At 38.9% G+C, this 23,412-nt stretch overlaps 1 protein-coding gene across 2 annotated transcripts; it reads left to right on the top strand.

Moving 5' to 3' along the window:
- Nucleotides 1-642: 642 nt before the first annotated feature.
- Nucleotides 643-17,807, top strand: TTLL1 (TTL family tubulin polyglutamylase complex subunit L1). Of its 2 annotated transcripts, XM_048301143.1 has the most exons (11): nucleotides 643-721; nucleotides 4,172-4,303; nucleotides 5,478-5,686; nucleotides 6,856-7,036; nucleotides 8,102-8,236; nucleotides 8,402-8,510; nucleotides 11,443-11,586; nucleotides 13,334-13,420; nucleotides 14,538-14,701; nucleotides 16,217-16,372; nucleotides 17,483-17,807. In XM_048301143.1, exons 2-10 carry the CDS (start codon nucleotides 4,191-4,193, stop codon nucleotides 16,344-16,346), a joined length of 1,272 nt encoding a protein of 423 aa, XP_048157100.1. In that variant the 5' UTR covers nucleotides 643-721; nucleotides 4,172-4,190; the 3' UTR covers nucleotides 16,347-16,372; nucleotides 17,483-17,807. The 2 variants fall into 2 exon arrangements, with proteins under 2 accessions (XP_048157100.1, XP_048157099.1); XM_048301142.1 differs by having other exon boundaries at nucleotides 16,217-17,807.
- Nucleotides 17,808-23,412: the final 5,605 nt, after the last annotated feature.

Below are 23,412 nucleotides of genomic sequence, written 5' to 3' on the forward strand. Positions count from 1 at the left end.
GAAGGTGTCCCTGCCCATGGCACGGGGTGGAACTGGATGGGCTTTAGGGTCTCCTTCAACCCAAACCAGTTTGGGGTTCTGTGATGAAATTTTTGGGTGAAAATGTGCATGCTTCCTCTGAACAGTATCCGTACAAAAGCAGCTATTCCTGCAGCTGTATGGTGGTGAACATTTTAGCACCTGATGGGCTCAAACACGGACTTGAGCTTTGGGTGCGTGTCTCTGGGGGTTCTATATCCTGGTAACATCCAGGAAGGTTTGGTCACGCGATGGCCTTTCACAAACCCCCATTTACTCATGAACTAATGTTTGTTAGGGACTTGTTTCCTGACGATGGGGCAGGCCGCAGAAGCTTGAGACCAAAACGTCCCCAGACAGCAGGAACAAGGCTGAGGTGGCTGACCGGGTTTCGGGGCTTTCCCGCCAGGACTGCAGAACGTTCCTGTCCCTACGGGAAGCGCCGGCCGAGCCTCGCCATGACCCCCGCACTGCCCCACACGCACAACATGGCCGCCCGGCCCCGCCCCCCGCCGCTCCCGCGCGCGCTGCCCCGGCCCCGCCCCCCTCGGCTCCCGCGCGCTCCGCCCCGGCCCCGCCCCCCGCGGCTCCCGCGCGCTCCGCCCCGCCCCCCGGCGGCGGGGCCGGAACGGGTGGGGCGATGGCGGCATCCGGCGGGGACGGCCGGGCCTGAGGGGAGCGGCGGCCGCGCTGCCGGCGGCAGGTGAGCGGGGGGCGCGGGGCAGGTCATGGGTGTCCGTACCCCCCCCCCGGCATCCCTTCTACACACCCACAGGCCCTCTACACACATCCCCAGTCCCATCCCCTTCCTGCACAGCCCCATACGTGTCCTGCATGCACCCCTTCACACACACCCCAGATACATACACAACCCCCCCCACATCCCCACGCATACACACCCCACACATGCACACACACACACACCACCCACAGACGTACACACCCCCCACACACACTCCTCCGTCACCGCAAACACCGCCACCCCCAAGCACACGCAGCCGTGTGTCTGTTTCAGTCTTGGGCTCCTTCTCCTCCCTGACACTTTGGGAATCTGGCAGCAGGCCCCCGTGGCCTCCTGTGATGGCACAGCCAGACTGGATTTTCCAGTAGTAAACTTGATAATGAAGCACAGTTACATTTTGTACTGTTAGAAGGAAGTAGGGCTTGCTGGGTCAGGCGTGGCTTCACCCCTGTTTTGCTGTGTGAAAAGTCTGCCACCAGCACCACTGGCTTCCTGTAGTGGCGGTGATGCCGATCAGGCTGCTTTTGGATCTCAGTTCGTGAATTTGTGCCAGGGCAAGAGGTCTCACCTTGGGGTTAGGCTGCTGCCCAGCTTCCTTGCTGCTCGTGGGAGCAGCGCTTTGGAGAAGCGGCAGTCCTGCTGTGCCTCTGTCACATACCTTGAGTAGGAGCTCTGGTATTCTGCGAAGGATTTGACTTACAATAAATACGCAGGCTAGGGCTGTGTTATGCAGTTCTTCTTTGATGTTTTGTGAAGCTAAGGATCTCAGCTGACCAGAAGTTTGAATGTGTAGCTATCTTGTGCAATCTCATCGGATTATCTAGAATACCTGTTTGCAGATTAGAGGATTCCTGTAGAAAACGATATTGTATTAAAATCATATTATCGAAAATGAGAAGGTTTTTGGTACAACTTAAATGTTATTTTTTGTGTGTCCTTGTTTTTGGGTTTCGGTAATCAGTTTATACAAAATTGGAAGATTTTGCTTACAAAATTACAGTAATAATTTACTTAAACATCATCTGAGATGATCAAACTGTCTGCAGAAACCAAGGAGGAATTTTCAGTCTGCTGTTGTATTGCTGTCATTTCAATCCTCCTGTAGCAGAAGGGATCTGTAAGGCCTCAAGTTCCCAAAACAAGAAAAGAATTACACTCTCTGTAATTTTTCTTTTATTTCTGGTAGAAGCTATCTTCAGTGTTTAGCTTTCATTTAGGTTTAACTCGCCTGCCTGTGTGTGAATCGATCGAGGAGTCAGAGAAATGGGGAACCTCATGGGATAGCTTGGAGATGTGAAGAAGGTGTTTTAAAGCCTTTTGAAAAGCTTACATTGTGGTTGGTTAGTACCATTGTAGCCTTTAATGCATTTCCTTTTGAAGGGACAATTGTATTGCAAGCAGACTAATCCCTGAACTTTTAAAACCACAACAAGGTGGTGTGTGGTATTAGTGAGTCACCGATGGTGAGTCATACAAGCTTCAATACAAATACATTAATTGTTTCATTTACTCTTGTTCTGGTGATATCTGGGAGGCCCGGAGAGAGATCATGACCTTGTAAAATTAGGTGTTGTATAAATCACACACAAAAAGACAGACCCTGAGCCTTCATGTACTCTTTTCTATCTAAGCTTGGATTTCAGCTTGGTTTACCAACATGAATAAAAATACGTGGGTCTTAAAGTTTCTAAAATTGAAGTTGATTAGTAAACATTTCCACCTTGTAAGATTTGTTTGACAGGATAAATAGTCTGTGTGGGATTATATGGGTTATACCTCCCAGAGAGAAACAATAGGGGCCTGAGCTTGGTGGCAAATGTACATCTCCATATCTAGTCCTGGAAAATGAAGACCCCTTGAATACCAGTCCAACATGTTACCTACAGAAATTGCATTAACTACATTCATTAATTGCAACACTACATTTAGTAAAGGTGATTTTATGTTTTAATTTACTTTTCAATGGAAAAGAATATGTAGAAGGGGCAGTGGATGGTGTTACATGTGGATGTGTAATAACCCAGCTGTCTCCCGCTCCTTTGCATGGTGAGTTTTGCTCTTGGGAGAGTAATGCAAGTAAAAATAACAAATATAGGGAAAACGATGAATTATAGGGAGAACCACACCCTTCCCTCCCCATTAGGTCAGTCAGGTTGTGAAATGGGATGCCAAGAGAGGGAAGCTGTGCTATCTCTGTCTTTGGGGCTTTTCAAAACATGGATGGGTAAAGCTCTGAGCAAACTGACCATGATGCCTGGGGTGGCCACCTAAAAACAGAGACTAGACAAGAATAAGAGAATAATGGTTGGTATTTATTTGAAGGGCCTTCAAGGTACACCTCAGGGAATCAAGAAGCTACTTCCAAGATGGACCCCAAGTCACGAGTTCTTCACACTTTTATAAAAAGTTTGATTCATTTGCATATCAGGGTTAATTCTCCAATTAAAACTTCAGTTAATGATGTAATTACCCGAAGTTTACCCTCCTTCTTAAGATGTTTACACATTTTGGGCCTAGGACAGTGTGGGTGTCATTGGAGATCAAGCTTGGAGAGGCTTGTTATGTCTAACCAGCATGAGAGAACAGTTGTTAACAAGCTACAAGTAACCTGTTAAAGTTACACACTAGGCAGTGCAGGATTTGAAAAAGATACAAGTTAAAACCCAAGGCATCAACCAGATCTCATAACTAACGCTGCACAGAGCAGGAGACTGGACCAAGGGACTTGCTGAGGTCCCTTCCTGCCAAAATGGTCGAGTGATCCTAACAAAAAGCTGACCTGGGCAAGCGAGAGATCTAATGTAGAAAGTGACATCTGGTGTCAGGAGCTGAAATGCGGTTTGTAAGCACTCTTCTAACAACCTGAGGTTCAGGGAAATCCTGTAAGGCTTTAATGGGATCAGTTGCAAGGTCAGTAACTTTGCTGTAGGTCCCTCCCTTGGGGTACTGCAAATCTTGATTGTTGATAGAGCATGTAAAGGATTTCTTTTGGAATCATGGGGTTTTATTCTAAAGTCACCACGTGATCCAGATGAACTTCCTGCTTCAAAACAAAGCAGAAATGTATGTTCATAAGTTAGGAACAATACAATGTCTGTGCTCCACTCTTGGTTCTTTAAACATTACACAGTGTAGAATAGAAGGTTCTGTCAGTAGTATATTTAAGGGAAGACAGATGTTGTGTGCCTATTTATAAAAGGTGGGGAGTGTGAAAAGTCTCTGTAACCAAGTGTCCTTGTGTGCAGTTGTCCAGCTGAAAAGTGAAGGGTTTCAGTCTGAGCCTAGATGATATTTTCCTTGGTTTTTAAACTAATATGCTTACATGAAAGTGTTTTGTAGGTGCCACTTTTCTTCTGCCTTGATTTTCCTGTATCCTCCCCTGTTTTCAACTTTAAATTTTCTCACAAACAGGTTATTCTGCTTTAATATAATGGCAGGAAAAGTAAAATGGGTAACTGACATAGAAAAATCTGTTCTAATAAACAACTTTGAAAAAAGAGGATGGATTCAGGTGGCAGAAAATGAAGACTGGAATTTTTATTGGTAAGTACACTGCAATTGCCAATTTCTTTTATCAATGTTACGGAGGCTTGCTCTTTTACCAGAGTCCAGACTTCTGTAATAAACTGTGCTTCTCTTCATGATAATGGTTTCTATTCAGGCTAATTATTCAACTTTTCAATACTGAGAGTAGATGTGAAATTAGATCAAGATTGTGGTAAAAGGAGGAGAGTAAATAATCTTCTCATTTAGTGTTTGTCTAATATAAGACCATGAAATGCTGTCCTAGAATGCAGTAATCTATTAACTGGCAGAAACAGTACTCTTTAAATAAACCAAACAATTTATGCTGTTCCTGTCAAATACGTCAGAATGGCAGTTTGTGCTGCCAGATGTACCCTTTGTGAACCACTTACTTAAATGGGCAAGAATCTAGTAATCTGCTCATGCTTTTGGAATGCAGTTGGGAGAATGGGGAAACACTCATGGAAATTGTTGTGTGACTGGTTGTATTGTTTTGGGTTAGTTTTCTTTTTTTCTTCCTGAAATGATAATATAGCAGATTGGTGGCATCGAGGAAATATTCTTAAATTTTCACATTGAGACATCTAGTATGGAAAATTCTTTGCATCTATGTCCCTGCTCTTCTGTGAAAAATGTAGTTGAAAACTGATTTGATGACTCTGTCACTGCAACACTTTCATCTGGTGTATAACTAAACATCATAGGTGTTCTTAGCAAGCTCTCTTAACCAGTTTTCAAGTCATATGTCTGAATTCTTTGTAATCCAAGTAGCAAGGCAGTCAGTAGGAGGTTGGGTTTGTGGCTTTTTTGAAGAGGAAGGGTGAGTTTCAGGAGTGTGAAGTAACAGATTTAGAAAGAGGATTCTCTAGCATTTGGGTGCACTTCAGTCATTTTTCGGCCCTGCTGGGGATTGACCTGATTATCAACAAGCCAGAGTCAAGTAGGACCCATTTGTCATCTTCCTGGCCTCACTTCCTGCACCAATTTCAGTAGTAGTAGAGGGACTGATTAAACCCTTGCTTTGTTAAGTAGAACTTCAGGGTATGTTGGATTGTCACTGCAGCAAAATATTAAATAGGAAGAGAAATGAGAGAGAGAAAAGATGAAGAAATTGGAGTGAGAAGATCTCTAATTTTTCCTCCTGAAGTGTGTTTCTTGAGAGAAATCATTTGGTGTCTGTCTTTGGTTTCAGGATGAGTGTCCAAACAATCAGAAATGTGTTCAGTGTGGAAGCCGGTTACCGCCTCTCTGATGACCAAATTGTCAATCATTTCCCAAACCACTATGAACTGACCAGAAAAGATTTGATGGTAAAGAATATCAAGAGATACAGAAAAGAACTTGAGAAAGAAGGAAGTCCTCTTGCAGAAAAAGATGAAAATGGGAAATATATTTATTTGGGTATGTTGTTCTTATTATCAGCATTCAGCTTTTTTCTAGGTAGTCAATAACTGGAATCGAACCAGCTTTTTTGTGCATGAAGCACTGAACCTCTGGAGTGTTATGACATTAAAGTGGCTACCTTGAAGTGCTCTGTTCCTCTCTTGGGTTTGATTCATTTGGGGTTTCTTAAAAATTATTTTGGAGAGGGAAAATTGTGGGTTTAAGGTAGTTTACAATTAGATTAGTGGTGAAACCAAAAGGCTTTGCTACTTCATATGAGAGAGGGTTGCGGTTTCTTTAATTCAAAAGTGAAAAACTGTTACCTGAAAATCTTACACTGGAGCAAAAACTGAAATAAACTTTTTGCAGAAAGGACAAAACTGATGAATAAATGCATCAGAGGAGAAATTTGGGAGAAGTTGGGGAACTAATAATGACTGCTAGAAAATAAAATAAAAAGCAAACCAGACAAAAAAAAATACCCAAGAAACCCAAACCCCAAAACTAAACCAAGAATAGATCAGGAATGAGGAAAGTAGAGTTGGTTTGGAGGTCAGAAAGCATTGAAGTGAAACAGAATGGGGATATGGGGAGTTGAATTACATCTTGGAAAAGTGAAATGAGAACACTTCATCCGTGTAAGAAAACAGTTCTGTAAGGACAGAAGTGAAGATAATCTAATAGCAAAAAGTGAAAAATGTTTTTCTTTAGGTTTTAGGTATCATATGAGCATGGGAGCAGAGAAGAATAATAGGAGTTCAGAATAAGATATAATAAGTAAGAATAATGGGAGTTACATGAAAATAAGAATTACACAGGCAAAGGGGAATTTTGCCTGCACAGAGCATGATAAGGAATGGTGAAAGTTGGTATAGGAAATTGAGAAATTCTGATTGTTTAGTTGGAATGGTATGTAATACTGTAATTGCACAGCATATGAATGAAAGAAGAAAATCTATTCACGTGAATTAGAATCTAATACTACAAAGTGCAACATTTTGCAATTATTTAAGTTAAAAACTAGAATGTAAATGAGATAAAAAGCAACGTGAGTCTTAATGAAGGAGGATCATGCCAGACTGGAAAACTGAAAATACCGAACTTTTCTTTTTCAGTATATATATGTCAATAGCCTTGTCAGATACAGTGTCTTTAATTGTGCACCTTCTTTTTCCCCCTTTACTCAGATTTTGTTCCTGTGACTTTTATGCTTCCTGCCGATTATAATCTCTTTGTTGAAGAATTCAGAAAGAATCCCTCCAGCACATGGATTATGAAACCTTGTGGCAAAGCTCAAGGAAAAGGAATATTTCTAATCAATAAACTCTCCCAAATTAAAAAATGGTCTCGAGACAGCAAAACATCTTCGTAAGTTCTTGAAGTCCTTTATTGTACTTTCTGTAACTAGGTGAACTACATCAATATGCTGATTGTCTGATGCATGGGAGAAGTATTCCATTATTATTATTATTATTATTATTATTATTGCTTTGTCATTTTGTAATTAGGTTTGCATTTAACCTCAGTTGTTATCTCACTTCCTCCTTCAACAGGTTATAATACGAGTTGTTTTGGTATGAGGAGGCACACAGAACTGCTCAATTAATATTCTTTATAAAAATGCTTTCATTGTTGTGGGGGAGAAAATTGCGTAGAAATAAATTGTTCTGCTTCACAGTATTAAATAACAGGAAGCAAGAGAAAAATCTTCCCCTCAGCAATTTCAATAATTGTTTAATATATATTAAATTACTTTTTGAATTTGTGTGAAATAAATGCATTTTCCTTTTGGAGCACAAAATAATACACATCATGTTGATAGTCTCCTTCCAAATGGATGAAACACGTTAGCAATCTTACATTTTTCTCTGACTAGAAGTTTTGCTCACACAACTAATGTTAAGCTTTTTCCTGTGATCAAGGGACTGGCTGAATATCCCTTGAGTATCTTTCCCCACGTTTGATTTGGAATCTGAAGAATGTCACAATCTGAAAGTTGTATTAACTTTTCACAGTGGTTTGCAATTGCACACCAAGCACAATGAAATATTCCAGTAGTACAAGACCTTGAATAATGAAGGTGATGCACTACATCCTTTTTGCTCGTTGGGAGCTTGCCAAGCTCTAAATTCTCTTTAAGGGAAAAAGAGTGGCCTATAAAGCTGCATTCTGAATGGCTTGGTCAGCTACTGTGTGAGTTTAAATGGGTAATTGATCTTGGTCATCTGTACAGTATTTTCAGCTTTTTTTTGGTATATAGTGCCTGATGCCAAGTGTTTATTATTAACCACCACAACTTTATACATTGTCTTGGCAAAAGATGCAAGATTTCAGTCAACTCAAAATTTACAGAACACTTCTAAAGAAGTAAAAGACTTCAGGGATTATATTGATGCAAATATCATATTGTGAGACATGATTTGTGTTTTTCAGGTTTGTATCTCAGTCTTCCAAGGAAGCCTATGTGATTTCACTCTACATCAACAATCCCTTGCTAATTGGTGGAAAGAAATTCGATCTTCGTCTCTATGTTTTGGTGTCCACCTATCGGCCACTGAGATGTTACATGTAAGGTTGCATGTATTTGTATTTTGTTTAGAGATAATGTCCAATGTAGTCAAAATAATGTGCATGTTACACAAAGAAGTTTAACCTGTAAATGGTACCCTAGGATGCTCACTTCCTTGTTTCTTACAGGGGCTTAACACATTTTAATGCCTTTTTGCATTTAAGGTATAAACTTGGATTTTGCCGCTTTTGCACAGTGAAATACACACCAAGTACAAGTGAGCTGGATAACATGTTTGTACATCTTACAAACGTTGCCATTCAGAAACATGGGGTGAGTGTGCTGAGTTCTTTCATGCTTCTGTGTAGCAAGACTGATTTTCTTAAATTGTCCCAAAAACTTGGAATCAAAAGGTTTTGTCATACTCTTCATCATCTTGCAGTTAAAATACTTCAAATTGCACTTAGAAATAATTGCATTTTAGAATTTAGAAATTTTAGAAAACCGCAGCTCAAAAGTCAAGATAATGAGTTGCAGCTCTGTAATAGAGGGTGATATTTTCAGTATTGAGTCACAGTAGTTGAGAGCAGGGTTGTTCTTCACATCTCCTTTCATTTAAAAGCCAATATGCTCACTTACTGAATTGAACAATGAAATTAATGAGCTTGAATCATGTGGGTATGTATTTTATAATACTGGCTTAATATCTCCTTCCTCATCTCCCCTTCCCTCTCTCTCTCTTGCATGCAGTTAATTCAATTTCTTATTTCCAGCACTTACTTGTCACAGAACTTTCCAGCTTCTCCCAATGTTCCCTCAACCTCCTGCCCCTGCCTTCCTTGTGTGGGAAACAAAGGGACTGTGCAGTTGCAAACTTGATTGGGTGGCTTCCTCTTGAATGGACAAAGCTGGAGCTCTGCCTGCAGAACAGTTCTGTCCTGTAATTTACCGCTGATATTCATATGGAAACATGAGAGCTTTGACAGCACTTCCTTATGTCAAAGTAGGCTGAAATTCAGCAGTGGGGAGGGAAGGTTAGTGGGGTGGGGGTGACACAGATGGGCATAAAGTGTCACTTCCCAAACCTTGTTCCTTCAGGGAATGACTTGATAATGATTGTCCCTTTGGTGTTTTTAGCGGATGTCTGTGATTTACAAACCATGCCTCTGGTACAGTAATTAAAACTCTGTTGTTGCACTTCCTAATGCCCTAAGTTTTATTTTAATGGTATGGAAAATAAATATGTATGGACATACACACACACGTGCTCCTGTTTATGTTCATATGGGTATACACCTGCACTCACACACAAGATATATGTAATATATCTTAAACTGCACTCTTGCTCAAAGTGCCTTCTCTGCTACTGTTCCATAAGATGTGCAGCATAGCAGAACTGTTCTTGTCTGGATATTGCTGCAACAACAATGTGAATGATAATGCTGGTAGTTCTAAACCAGGGTAAGTGGTCAAATATGGCATTTTTCAGTACTACAAACGTTTTAGTGCTCAGGTGCTGATTTGTGAAGTGCTTCAAACACATTTTGGTTTAACAGGGCACACTGACAATTACTTACAGTGAAAGCAGGTTCCATACAACTTAGAGAATAAATCCTGGTGCTGTTGCCAGTAGCAGTGAAGATGTGAGGCACGTGGTACATTGCCTGTCTTATTATGCACCCTTCCATCTTCTCTACCAGTTAAAGAATGGCCTTCAAGTTTCCCAAATAAAAGAAGTGAATGTGGTGGTGAGGTCACTTAGAATAAAGGACAACAGAAATGGGTATAGAAGTAGCAGCCTAAAAATGTGGAAACGTTACTAGAATATTTGAAAAGCTTTTTATAAATTGTAAACAACTGATATCTGTTCAGTTTGGCAGAAAGGCATAAGAGAAGTTTAGCATAAAGTGCTACCCATCCTATTTGTTCTTCTCTTTTAAATGTGCCTGTAACTTTGGAGGCATTTAGACTGTACAGTTTTAGTCTTCTAAAACTGTACCTAATTTGAGCTGTCGGTAATTTATAAAAATTATGATGAGATGCTGGAAAATGCATGTGTAATACAAACAAAACAACAATAATTCTTATGCATAATTATTTTCACTTTGCTTAATATCTTCAATTAAACAACTGTGACTGTGTAAAGCTCTACCCAGTTGCAACCTATTTTGATTTGAGTACTTGTTCTAAAGGGCAAAGAGGGCTGGAACTTTGATCTCTGTTCCCTTGCTGGAATCTGGTCTCAAGACATTTTTTTTCATGGAGCAAATCCTGAGAACCATGTTTCAGGTCTTTATTTGTACAGTCCAGTTTTCCAAATTTACTAATGGGGGAGCTGTAGGAGAAAGCCTAATAATAAGACAGATGCTTCTTTGACCTTGTCCTAAAGGACGACAGCATTTGTTCTTCTGAGAGCTTTTTTCTGCTCTGTGCATTCTGTATTTTATAATTTAGCAGGCATGCAGTCATTAATTCTCAGAAATGCTCTGAGGAGAACCTTTATAAAGGGACAACACTTCTGTTCTGAGAGTTCCTTGAGGGCTGAACATGTGCCTTTCCATCAGTATGAACGACCCTCGCTTTGCTCTTGTCTTTCCATTTAAAGAGAAATAAAGCAGAGCCTTGATAGCCTCTGAAAAGAGAACATAAGGTAACCTCCTGTTTTCCTCTGTTCAGTTTCAGTAACACTTAATGGGTTTTTGTACTGAATTACTTGAAAAATTTAACTTTTACAAACAATTCAGTTAGCGTTTCACTATATTCTTGAGTGTAACTGTTATCAGTAGCACCATTAAGAAGATATCAGGGAACGGACAAGTTGTACTTGAAAGTGTTTGTCTGTGTTTATTTATTTAAAGTGCTACATTTTACAACAGCTACCTTCAGTGAAATTCTGCTATTAGTCATTAATTGTTTTTCCTTATCCCCAGAAGAGGAAAACATTCCATTCTTTCCTTTCACATTTTAAAACTTCTATTTCCAAATCATAACTCATACTTTACTATAAAACTGTCAAAGTACCCATTGGTTTTTTTCCCCTAAGATTTATTACTTGATTTGCAATGTGTGATACAAGCATATTAGAGCTATACTAAAAGCAGTTGATTTTCAGCAGTTCAAAGCTGAAGTCTTCATGAAGCTGCAAGAACAATTAGCCAGCTTTTAGAGCAATACTTGTGAGTATAAGGGGGCTTTTTGTGGGAATGAAAAAAAACTACCGAACAGCTTCAAAATCTTAGACTGAGTGAACTCCTTAACTCTTCAGGATGATTACAACCATATCCATGGAGGCAAATGGACAGTGAGTAACTTGCGCCTGTATCTGGAGAGCACCCGTGGAAAGGAAGTCACCAACAAATTATTTGATGAAATCCACTGGATAATAGTGCAGTCCCTGAAGGCTGTTGCGGTGAGTGCTGTTCCTGGAATGCTGCCAGTGATAGCATTCCAGCTGCAGGCTTCCCATAACCATGGAAGTGAGCTTGCCACTAAAACGCCTCTATCTATTTTCTGCTCTTTGAGTGATGGTGTTGATGCTGATTTCTGCAGTTCTCTTGTCTCTTGATTTCTCTGAGATGAGGGAACTGAATCTTGGGTGGGTGAGTGGGTTGAGCTGTCTGTGGGTATTTGAAGGAGTGAATAAATCTCTTTCCTTGAGGGCTCTGTGAACTATTTAATATGACTTGATACTGCCCTTGTGAATAGTATTAAGTTCTGCCAAAATGTGTGATGTCATTCCAGCAATAACAAATGTGTTAAAGAAAAAAAATCTCTGGAGGACGATTTATCAAAGGAAACCTAAGGCTATTGGTTCAGCAGAGTTACATAACGTACTTTCACCTCTTTTATACACAAGCCATGGAGTTATCACAAACTCTTACTTAAAAAAGAAGTAGCCGCCAGTTCTCTGCTTGAGTGACTTTCTAGTGTTTGGGTAATATTCTGTGATCACATACCAGGGCAGGTATCACCCTGGGGGTCAGCTGGGCTAGCTGAGGAGCTCAGTGTTGCCACGGACTCTCCTGGTCCCAAGTACATTGTCTTGTCATCTCTTTTGGGTTGGTTCTGGCACCATTTAGAGCTGAATCAGCTGACTTGTGAACTGACAATTACTGCCTTGGTTTATTGATGGCTTAGTGTTCTGCCAGGGGAATAAGCTGAGTCATGGAAGGACCAGATGAGCACCAGAATCAGCATGAGAAAGTGGGACAAGGTCATGCAGCTAGGATCAGTGGGAGGTGGGGAAGCATGGCTTAACCTGGCCTCTGTTGTGCAATCATATCTGTAGATAACTTGGGAGAAGAAAAGGGATGTAATCAAATGTTAGCAGAACCTTAGGAGTGGAAAAGTGGTGAGAATTATGGAGCATGAAATTTGTTGTTCCTCTGTCCTGTCAATGGCACATGTAATGAGATGCTTGTTCCTCCTTCCTGCTTTCAGTCCCTGAAGAAATGAAAAGCTTTATTATTAGTCTAGGGGAAAACATCTCACAAATCTTCACAAATTTTCTCTAAAAGTCTAATGAGATTCACATAGAAGAAAAGTATTACACCATGCATCCTGCAAATGTTTAGCAGATGCTGGAAAGCAACTGGTTCTCTAGATGTGCATCTAAGCACCACTTGATTCGTGGTCTCACTTCACTTTGGGGTTATAGTTACCTTGAGTAATTATAATTTTAAAATGTATTTTGTAATTGTTTGACCTAAAATTTTTGTGTAGTTACAACAGCGGAATAAAAGAAAAGTCTTTGAATAAGTCTTTTTTTTCTAAAGTTTGAAGAATTCACAATTATGTGGAGCTGTAAATTTTCAAACCTTCTGTTTTCTCCTGATGCATGCAGGCTTTAAATATAGTTATTACTTTTGCAAAGTATGAAAACGCTTATTTTCACACAGGAAATGTAATGGGAAATTAACATAACTTAATACTTGTCATCAGTGCAGTCATTAGTACTGAAATATTTACATACAGCTTCAAAAAAGAGGCAGTCCTGAACCTACTAGTTAGCAAGCTTATATTTGAGTTACAACACTGAAAAGTGTTGTAGGAGATTCATAATGTCATCATATGTGATTTCTAGCAAAGAAAGTGTTTTGGGTAACTTACTGAAAAGTTGATTTTAATACATATTACTGTCTTTTCTTTTTCCCCAGCCTGTAATGAATAATGATAAACATTGCTTTGAGTGTTATGGATATGACATTATCATTGATGACAAGCTTAAACCCTGGCTAATTGAGGTAAAGTTATATAAAATACAGGAAAAAACTTCCTTCTAATTTCACAGAAAAAAACTTAAGGAGATTTCAATGTGTAGTCTTTCCTCTTTTTAAAAAATATTTTTTTGTTTATCAGGTAAGTGGATTAAAAAAAATGTTGCAAAGTGAGATAGGTTATGGGATGACCAAGCTAGCATGTGCTTTTCTTTCCTATTTTTTTGGTGTTTCTATTTGTTTGTGTCTTTCTGCTTTTGTCTTCTAAATCCAGTGCATTCATACAACTGCACTTCAGAGGCAGTCTGAATGTTAGCAGCCCTGTTAAGTACTGGATCAGTACCTGGAAAATTGGCATTGACTTGATGGAGCATAACATCATATTTAAGTTTTAAATGCTGTCATTGCCTTAATGTTACAGGTTGAGAGGAAACAAAAGGGGCATACATAGGATATTTGGAAAGCTTTTTTATTTTTTACATAAATTTCTCTTTGGTGTATTAACTTTAGATCTGTATGTTCAATATAAATTTTATCCATCCTTCTTCCTTCTCAATCTAATTCGAAGTGAACTTCATTTTTAAAAAATCATCTTTTTATTGTTCTGATACCATTTCTCCAAAATAAATGTGGAACAAAGATACGTTAAATGAATCCCTGTTTTAATTACAACAAGGTACAATGTAGTGCTTTGAATAGAGAGCACTCTCCAGCTCACAATATAACGGGAGAACTCAGACAAGAACTTAGAGAAAAGTTGTTTACCTAGAAGAGGGCCACAGATTTCTGTGTGTAACAGCTGTTCATGTAAACTGGGCAAATTTTGAACACTCTAATGTATAGGGTTTGTAGCCATGTAAACAAAAAATGAAACAAAAATTCTGTCTTGTCTGATTCACCCTGGTGAATCATCTCAACAGAAATCTTCAGGCTGACACTGCAGACACTTAACAGAGTGGTACTTTCCTGTCTAAGTAAAAAGAGGAATGCCCAGTGGGGAATTCCTTCCAGTGTCTGAGGAACTGAAAGATGTGCTTTGAGCCACTAAGTCTCAATTTCCCATGTGGCACACATAGTCATCAGACATGCTGTTTGGAGAACTATATACCACTCCAAAAACTGATGCTGTTTTTTCCTTTTGTAGGTTAATGCTTCCCCTTCTCTTACTTCCAGCACTGCTAATGATCGCATCTTGAAGTATAATCTTATTAATGACACGCTTAACATTGCTGTGCCTAATGGGGAAATCCCCGACTGCAAATGGAATAAATCTCCACCAAAAGAGGTTCTGGGCAATTATGAAGTCTTGTAAGTTTTATCAATGTTTCAGATAAAGCCCAGTGTTTTTCTGTCACCTCACTTTTTTTGATGTGTAATGTAGACCAAAAAGATAAGGTGAGCTTCATTCTGATGTGAAAAATGGGCACAAAGTACCACTTCATTTCTTTGGAGCTGCACTGGAGGTGGGAGTGCATTAAGGCAGAATTCCCTTGCCTCATGTCCAGAGACACTGTTGTCTGATAAGCCCTTCCTTGCACCTTCTGAGCTTCCAGCAGCTAGAATTGAGGGACAGAAGCAAAGAGAATGTTTGTCTTCTACATGTGCAGAACTTTAATTGTATTGAGGGTGATATATAGATGGTACTTAAAGAGTTAAAAGAGTGAGTTCTGGTTTAAAAGTTATTGGATGCAAATTTTTGCTCAGTTGGTAGAAATAATGCCTCTTGAGCCCTGTAATTCATAAATGTAATAATAAATAAATAATTGCCAGATTTTTTTTTAATTCCTCAATCTGTATTATAAGGAGAGAAATGAAGGAAACTGAGATTTTTATATCTGCAAAATTTATCTAGGATTGATTGGTCTTATGCAGAAGAACACTGATTTAAATACCATATTGCTGACACAGTTTCTCATCTTTTTTGAGAAAATGTTTGGATAGGTTCTCTAGCACTAGTGGTGCAATTGCTCAGTGTGTCAGGAATGAGTTTATGTACATAGCTGATCCACTAGTTCCTACTCCTCTTAAATACTTTTACTCCATACTAGTAAAAGCAGTTAAATATAAGTGGCTTGAATTAGGATTTAAGTTTTAATAAATGTTATCTACATGGTAACTGTGAATACCTATAAAGCAGTATAACTAAGTGTATATTATGATTTTTCTACAAAAGATTTTAGTATTATCTTTTGTTAATTACAATTACCTATCTATAACCAAATTCTGCTTGGAATTTGCATAGCAGCTGAAAGGTCAGTATGTGCTGAGTTTGTCTGAGGCTGTAAGGGTTTAGATATTTACAGAATACTCCTCACTGTGGTTAAGTGTTACCAAATACGTGTCATCAAATGCATTTTGTTTGATCCCATGGCTGTTTAGTTCACCTCATTCTTTCCCTTCTTGCTCTGTGATGCAACGGTGGAGTTTTAATGCTGCAGCTAACAAGCCTCCCTTTGAAGCAATAGCTCAGGAGTTACTTAAACTGGCAGCAGTCTGATGTTCTGCTTAACCACAGACCTGCAGAAGTACATGGGGAATTTCACAAGCACGAAATTTCACAAACTCAGGAGTAACTAAAGCTGCCAGGTGACTTGTTTCTTTCAAACAGGGGTTGAAGCTATTTCAAATGATCTGTACTGTAAAATTAGGGATGCGTAGAATCATGGCTGTCATGCTATGCCTGCATAAAGCTGTACGTAGAACAGCTTGCATTAAACTCCAGTTCTAGACAGTAAGCAGACTAGAATGTAGAACTAGAATATACAGGACCCACTGCTGTTTGTGCAGCGGGACAAGGCACTGAAGGGGTTTTCTTATCTCCAGATACGATGAAGAGATGGCACAGAGTGATGGGACTGATCGTGACCTGCGGAGTCGTCCTGGGCAGTCCACGGGGGTCAAAGGAAGCCGTGCAAGAGATTCAGGAAAGCCTGTATTGACCACCTGGAAGTGATGACATAAAAAGTAGCTGTGCTCTTGGTAGGAACACTTCAAGAATAACTTGCAGTTTTAGAACAGATTCCTATGTTTTGCTACATTTCATGTAGGAAATACTAAAGAAGACAATACAGCCTTTGAAAAGTGAAACAAACACTCAAAACCCAGGAACTGTACTAGACGTACACTGACCTGACCTGATTATTATTATTACAACAATACATATAGAGGGTGTATGTATATACATTTATGTTCATATAATTTGTATAAACTAGTTCTCAGTAATGATTAAGAACTTTCTTTATAAAGATGACAACTCAAAATATGCATTCTGAAAAAAACTCCTTGCTGTTTTGGATAGTATTTATTTCCTCTAGTAGCCTCTCCCTTCCTGCCTATAATAAATGAGCTGTGGATTCTGTAAAAGGGCCATGGTGGTAAGTATTAATATTTTCACAGTGATGGTTCAGACTCTTGTAATAAAAGAAGAGCAACTAGAAAAAATTAGCATACATGTAATTGAGGCTGTTGCCAGTTAATGCAGCTATTGATTTATAACCAGTATTAACAAATTGAAAAGCAAGTCTTCAACTGCTGAGGTTTGGGGTTTTTTATTTCCTTTAGGTGTTCTGAGCTGCTATAACTCTTTAAAGGTAGGAAGTTTGATGGACTGAGGGAGCGTTTCAATGGTGTATTGATGGACTATTTCACTAGCCATTAATTTTTATTTTCAGATAGTGCATGTCTGTGGAAAACAGACAGAGCAACCAGATACTGTGACAAATCTCATTGCTTGAAGCTGATGATAAATCCTTATTTGCACCAGAACCTCTCAGTATATTTGCATATATATAAGTCAAATATCTGTATATTTTTGTATATTTTATTTAACAAAAATATTGTTGCACATGGCAGGGTATTTTTGGTAGCTATGATAACAACAGTTGTGATGATTAGCTGCCATAAAAATGGGAATTTCAGTCTTCTAACAGCAGAGCATATAAACTAGTGGGGTCTGTGATTGGCTGTTGCTTCCACTTGACTTTCCACCAGATATTGGGTGGTCATTTATAAATGGTAAAATTGGTTGTTTTTATTCTCCTTTTCCCTCCCTCCTTTCTTTTTTTTTTTTTTTTTTTTTTTTTTTTTTAGTGAAGTTAAACTCTCCCAAAAGTTTTTAGTTTCTTGAACACCTAAACCAGACCACCTGCAAGTGCACCACTTTGCCTGCTCTGCTCTGGAATGTCGTCCTGGAAGAGGGCAGCAAACCATGGTCTTTGGGACAGTTGAACACAGTCTGGCAAGAGCAGCTTGTGTTGGGGAGGAGGGCAGATGTGGGCTGGGCTGACCAATATCCTTACACAGAATCTGGGGTTTATCCTTGCAGTACAGAATGAAATGTGTAGACTGAGTCTCTCCTTAATCTTCATTAATCTTGTATATTCCATTGAAATAAAATCTGATTCTCTCTTCATCAGACTTGAGTCTTCTCACTGGCCTCTACAAAAGCATATTCTAGTTGACTCTTGAAATAAACGAGGCAAAGGCAAGATGATCACTGCAGGATGGTAAAGCTCACCTAAATTCCAGGTCTCGTATTTTGGGGTTGGGATTTTCTGTTTGGGTTTTTTGCTATGGGGTTTGTTGATGGTGGTGGTGGCTTGTTTTGGTTTTCCTCAGTTCCTAACTGTGAGTCTTGCTTGTATATTTGAGCCTTGACAGTCAAGCTGCTGTTAAGTAGATGTGTAGTCAGATGTGTTAATCATCAGTAGTGTTGTTTTAATTACGTGATGCTTAGTGGGCAGATGTTTCCGGTTTTACCCCCAACTGCCTGTTAGGGATAAAGTGGGAAGTAGTAACAGCCCTAGGGACTGTGGGCCTGTAGTAAATAGTATTTTGTAGATGATTATGTGTTTAACAGACAGGTAGCATAACAAGGATGCTCTGATAGAAGGAAAATGAAGCTTTCTCTCACTGCTTGCCATTAATTTCTGTAGTGGCTGGGACAGAGGATGTGGTGGTGTGGTATTCTTCTATTGCAACACTAGCACTGCTTTTTGGGAAGGCTTAACATGACAGCAAAACCAGGTCTGGGTTATTAGGATTTATTGCTGTGGAAGGCTTTGGAGACTGAATCCAGGGGATACTTTTAGCTGTAATTTCACAATGACCCAATACTGATAACAGCATCTAAATAATCTTCTTTTTCCAGACTAGTTTGTTGGTGGTACTCTCTGTTGGCTCTGATGTTATTACAGGTAGGCAGTGAGTTGAATCAGGGCCTCCAGAGCACAAACATTACCAACACAAAATAGTAATGGCACTACCTGTAATATTACTAATACTGAATATTCTTATTTAATTGTTTGGGGGAGTTCTACTGGCTTGGAAAGGGTCAGCTCATTTGCATCCTCAATATTCAATAATTCAGAAGTCAGGACTGGAAATCTTGCTGTTGCTTTCAAAGATTTCTGTCCCAGTGTATAGCAGATACATTAAATAAAATATAGTACTTTTAAAGAAGTATTTTATATGGAAAACGTTTTTGTAGCAGACAGACCTATCAATTCTAAACATGCAAATCCTTCTCTCTGGCCCAGTGTAATCTTGAGAAAGCATATTTCAAACCCTTGAGGATGAAATACTTTCGTGAAATATCTAGTAAATTATCATTACTACCTCAAAATAAAAGCATTAAAATATTATTAACTAGGGAAAAAAGGGGAAAAAATCCTGACAGGAATCTTGGACTATGTAGTACATAATCTCAGAGCTAGAATGAAGGTTTCAAATGTTGATCTCACATTTTACAGTTATATCTCCAACCAATGCATTACTAGTAATTTATCTTGCTGATCCAAACATGAATTTAGTCATGCATTATTCTCTTTAAAGAGCAAGAATTCAAAGACACTGCAAATGCAGTGACTCTTCTCTTCCTGATCTCCTTCTATTTTCTTTTTAAAATAATAGTCTAGTGGTTATATACATCAGACTGCTTTCTCCTCATTTCCTTTTCTTGACAGGCTTTTTGCAGAGGTTGAAGTTTGAAGGCCTAATTATATTTTCACTTCTAATATATGAAAAAACTATATATGTAAAGGGAGTTTTAAGGAATAAAACTGAAGTAACATGGAATTCTAATATATTAAGATTGGTTTTCTGATTATCAGTACTAAACTGTCCTGGTTTCAACTGGGATGGAGTTAATTTCTTCTCAGTAGCTGTTGCAGTGCTGTGTTTTGGATTTGGAAGGAGAATAGTGTTGATAACACGCTGTTTATCCTAAGTCCAGGACTATTTTTTTGTCTTGTCTCATGCTCTACCAGTGAGGAGGTGCACAAAAGGAACAGAGAAGGAGCACAGCTGGGACAGGTGACCTGAACTGGCCAGGATATTCCACACCATGGAATGTCATGGCCAGTCGATAAACTGGGGGATTTACTCAGCAGGGCTGATTTAGGTTTGGGAAGGGGAGTCTGCAGGTGGTGAGCAGTTGTATTGTGCATCACTTGTGATTTTTCCCCTGTTGTTATTATTATTATTATTATTATTACCAACCATTATTATTTCATTTTATTTTACTTCTAATTATCACACTATTCTTATCTCAACATACATTGAAGTTCTCCTTCAATTCTCCTCCCCGTTCCACCCAGTGTGGGGAGGGGAAGAGAGGGAGCTAAGTGAGCGGCTGGGTGGTGTTTCATTTCCAGCTGGGCTTAAAACCACAACACAAACCTCAGGAAAAAAATCTGTAATGAGCAGCAATTCTTCCTTTTCTATGCAGAACTTGAGGCCTCATGTATGTCAGTGAAATGTTCTTGAGAAACTCAAAATTAGGAAGCTCTGTTGCTACGTAATGTCTGTTTTTAAGACTCGTTGAAAAATTATGTGAAGGAATTTTGAGTAAGGAGAGTTTGTGTTAGCTGGAATGAGTGTGCATAAAGCAGCTTTTCTGCAGACTTGGAGGGTGCCAAGGAAACTAAAGCAGTCATAGCTAATAGTTCTGTGGGAGGAGGAAGAGGGTGGTATGTGGATATCATGCAGTGAGATGCTGGTTTGTACCTGGTTGTGAAAGGTAAAGGTGAAAATTGAGTTAGGAGGAAGAGAAACTGGAAAGGGAAACTTTAATTGCTTACTCAGAGATAAAATCTTCAACTTTTCACTTCTGCATCTTTAACTAAATCTCTTGCTGTAGTAGGACAGAACTAATGGTACCAAGTGGTGCCCAGGCTATCAGCTGGAACGGAGGGGATGAGGGAGATGTGTAGCCCACTTGAGGCAGGTGTCTGCCACAGGAGCTAAGGGGAATTGACTACAGGAGCGATGCTGACGTGTAACAGAAGGTGACAAACCTCATGTGGATGCTCTCATTCAGAGGTAAGGTATCTCTTTTTGCTGGAGTCTAATTCTCCAAAAGGTTAAAGCCTGTTTTACCTCCGATTGAGAGAGCTTAAATCTGAGTGACTGCGAGCAGACAAGCTCTTAGTTCTGAGTAACTGTGGCCTTGGGCCAATCATCCTCCAAATCTAACAAAGAAATTGTTTTGGCTTTCAGGGGAGCAAAATAAATCAGAAATAACAGTTCTCAAAAGTTCTGACTTTGGCTAGTATAATAACTTGCCAGGCAGAGCTGATAAAAATGTGTGTCTCAATCCTAAAATACTGTTCTTCGTATGCTCCAGTGCTCCCTGGCATAAAGACAGTATTGTATGAAGAATTAAATGGACAAGCTCTAAACAGCTACAGGAATTGTTATAATGGGATCAGTGTAGAAGGAGTTTATTGTTAGAGTTGAATAGTGGGGCTTGCTTCCTGGGCACTAACCTTTCTCCCTAATAATTCTTTGACATGGAAGGAATTAATACGATTCCCAGAGAATAGCTTCTGTACATGGCTTGAGGAACTTCATTAGTATAAAAGAAACAGTATTATTCCTAAAGCTACTTCATTACTGTTGGCTTTACAATAGGACTTCTGCCTAAAATGTCCCTGTCTCCTGATTCACTTCCTGCTATAAACTCAACAAAACAATAGACATTTCACAGAAGATATACAGCTCTGCATTTCATCAGCAGAACACGTCAGGCAGAGCTCATTTATCTCTGTGGTAAAGGAAGGGCTTTACTGTGTCGCTATAAACTGGTGCTGTTTCTCAAGTAGTTGCTGTTCAGTTGACTTGGATGGAAATTACAGAAGGGAGTTGATAGTCCATGCCTGCTTTATGACAAGAGTTCACTCCTGCTTTTGGGTCAGTGGGAAGGGCTCTGTGCCCTGTGGTGCAGAGGTATCCACTTATGCTGACCTCTAGGGCTTCTTAAACAAACAAACAAACAAACAAACTTTGTTCCTATCATCTCTGCAGAAAACAAACGTGGATAGCTGGGAAAAGCTGACTTTAGCCATGATTTTGTTAAAAATTTGATTATTAAGAGGAAATAGGAACATGAATTAGTATCTTGGGAAAATTGGTTGTTTTATACTGAATTGTAGGAAGTTGTGTGTGCTCGACTGTATGTTTTTCCAGCTTTTTTAAGTTGCCATCAAAGCCTAGGCAAGCTCTCCATACTTGAACTTTCCCAGTTATGATGATGACATAGATACCTTTATTATTGACAGAAAGTCTTCTGTGCCTTCATTATTCTCCAATTTAATACCTATTAAAAGCAAATCATTCACATCTGAGGTAGTAGTCATAGACAATTGGTGTAAAATAGAAAAGTTTGGACAGTATGAAACTGTAATTAAAAACAATAATGTGAAAAACAAGGAGACAACAAAAAATATTTCAGACAAGAACATGGCTTTTATTTGAAAGGTTCTTTCTCAATGAAAGTTGGGCAGTGAAACAGTGAAATTGATTGATTTGAGTGGAATTAAATTTAATAATCTGAAATTCTTTGCCATTGGTTGGTATATATAGTCACTAACAGCATTACACTTGCAATCAAAATATGGTTCAGGATTTAAATCTACATTTAAAGTGTAAACAAAGATGTATAACACATGGAGTTTCTTAGCAAGAGAGAAGGAGTTTGAAGAGAATGCTGAAATGTTATGGCAGCAGTCAAGAAACACAAATTTGTTCTGAGTGAAGACACGAGACAGAATTTCTTTACAGAGAAAGTACTAGTGCCTAAAAGGACACATGGAATTTCTGAGGACAGCAGAAGAAACAAGAAGCATATTTAAAAATAGATTGTGTTAAAAGTAAAAATAACCGTGGGATATTTATCTAAAATGAGAGGATTTTGTTTTTTTCTCCACAAACTTCCTGTCCTGTTCTTAACAGTCTGAATCTAATGCTCACCAGTGGGGCTGGATAGACTGTCAGCTGTTCTTCTAAGGAAAAAGATTAAGGTAATCTTTCACTGGATGTCACATTTTTAATATAACTGAAAATGTGCAGAGAACAACTGCTTTTTAGGAAAAAAAATCAAAATACTAAAATCAAAATTATTAATATGGTAAAGCTTGATTCTCTACATAAGTAAATTATTTATGCCATCATAATAGTGCCATCATGCTGGGATCTTGCATCACTGATGATAGCTATAATTAGACCACTAATCTCTTTTAATTCACTACAAGAAGAACTTAATCTTTGAATATACATAAACCTAATTTACATTTTATAAATTGAAAGAAATAGTACTTTATTATCCACTGAGGTATATTTCCCCAAGCAGTTTTTCGAGTGCATATATGTATGTATTTATGCAGTGCATGTAGCCTCAAACCCTGTATATATTTATACATACATTAAACTGTGTTACTGGAAGTAATGAAGTCAAATTACTATACCTGTATGTGTATTAACCCCAGTGCAGACAAATTCTGCTTTCTTCACGGGAAGAGCAATAGTGTTGGATTCCAAAAGTACACTAAGGTGACTCTAATAATGTTGCTTCCAAATAGTTTCAAATGCTACACTTGGAATGGGGTAAAAATGTGACAGTTAAAAATGTATTTTTAAAACTCTTGTTATTGTCTTACTGGCTTGCAAAGGTGTCCAGGCATTTTTCATCTTAAGTGTCAAAAGGATAGAAAACATCTTGCAAGCAGAAAAGAATATTCAGC

The sequence above is a fragment of the Corvus hawaiiensis genome, chromosome 4, assembly GCF_020740725.1.
Source record: "Corvus hawaiiensis isolate bCorHaw1 chromosome 4, bCorHaw1.pri.cur, whole genome shotgun sequence".
NCBI classification, from domain to species: Eukaryota; Metazoa; Chordata; class Aves; order Passeriformes; family Corvidae; genus Corvus; species Corvus hawaiiensis.

What these genes read in the sequence shown, in the direction of transcription:
- TTLL1 (XM_048301142.1), top strand. Translation starts at nt 4,191, where the DNA reads ATGGCAGGAAAAGTAAAATGGGTAACTGACATAGAAAAATCTGTTCTA. An exon ending in TGGGAAATATATTTATTTGG is followed by an intron (nt 5,687 to 6,855) that starts GTATGTTGTTCT and finishes CCCTTTACTCAG; the next exon opens with ATTTTGTTCCTGTGACTTTT. An exon ending in CGGCCACTGAGATGTTACAT is followed by an intron (nt 8,237 to 8,401) that starts GTAAGGTTGCAT and finishes TTTGCATTTAAG; the next exon opens with GTATAAACTTGGATTTTGCC.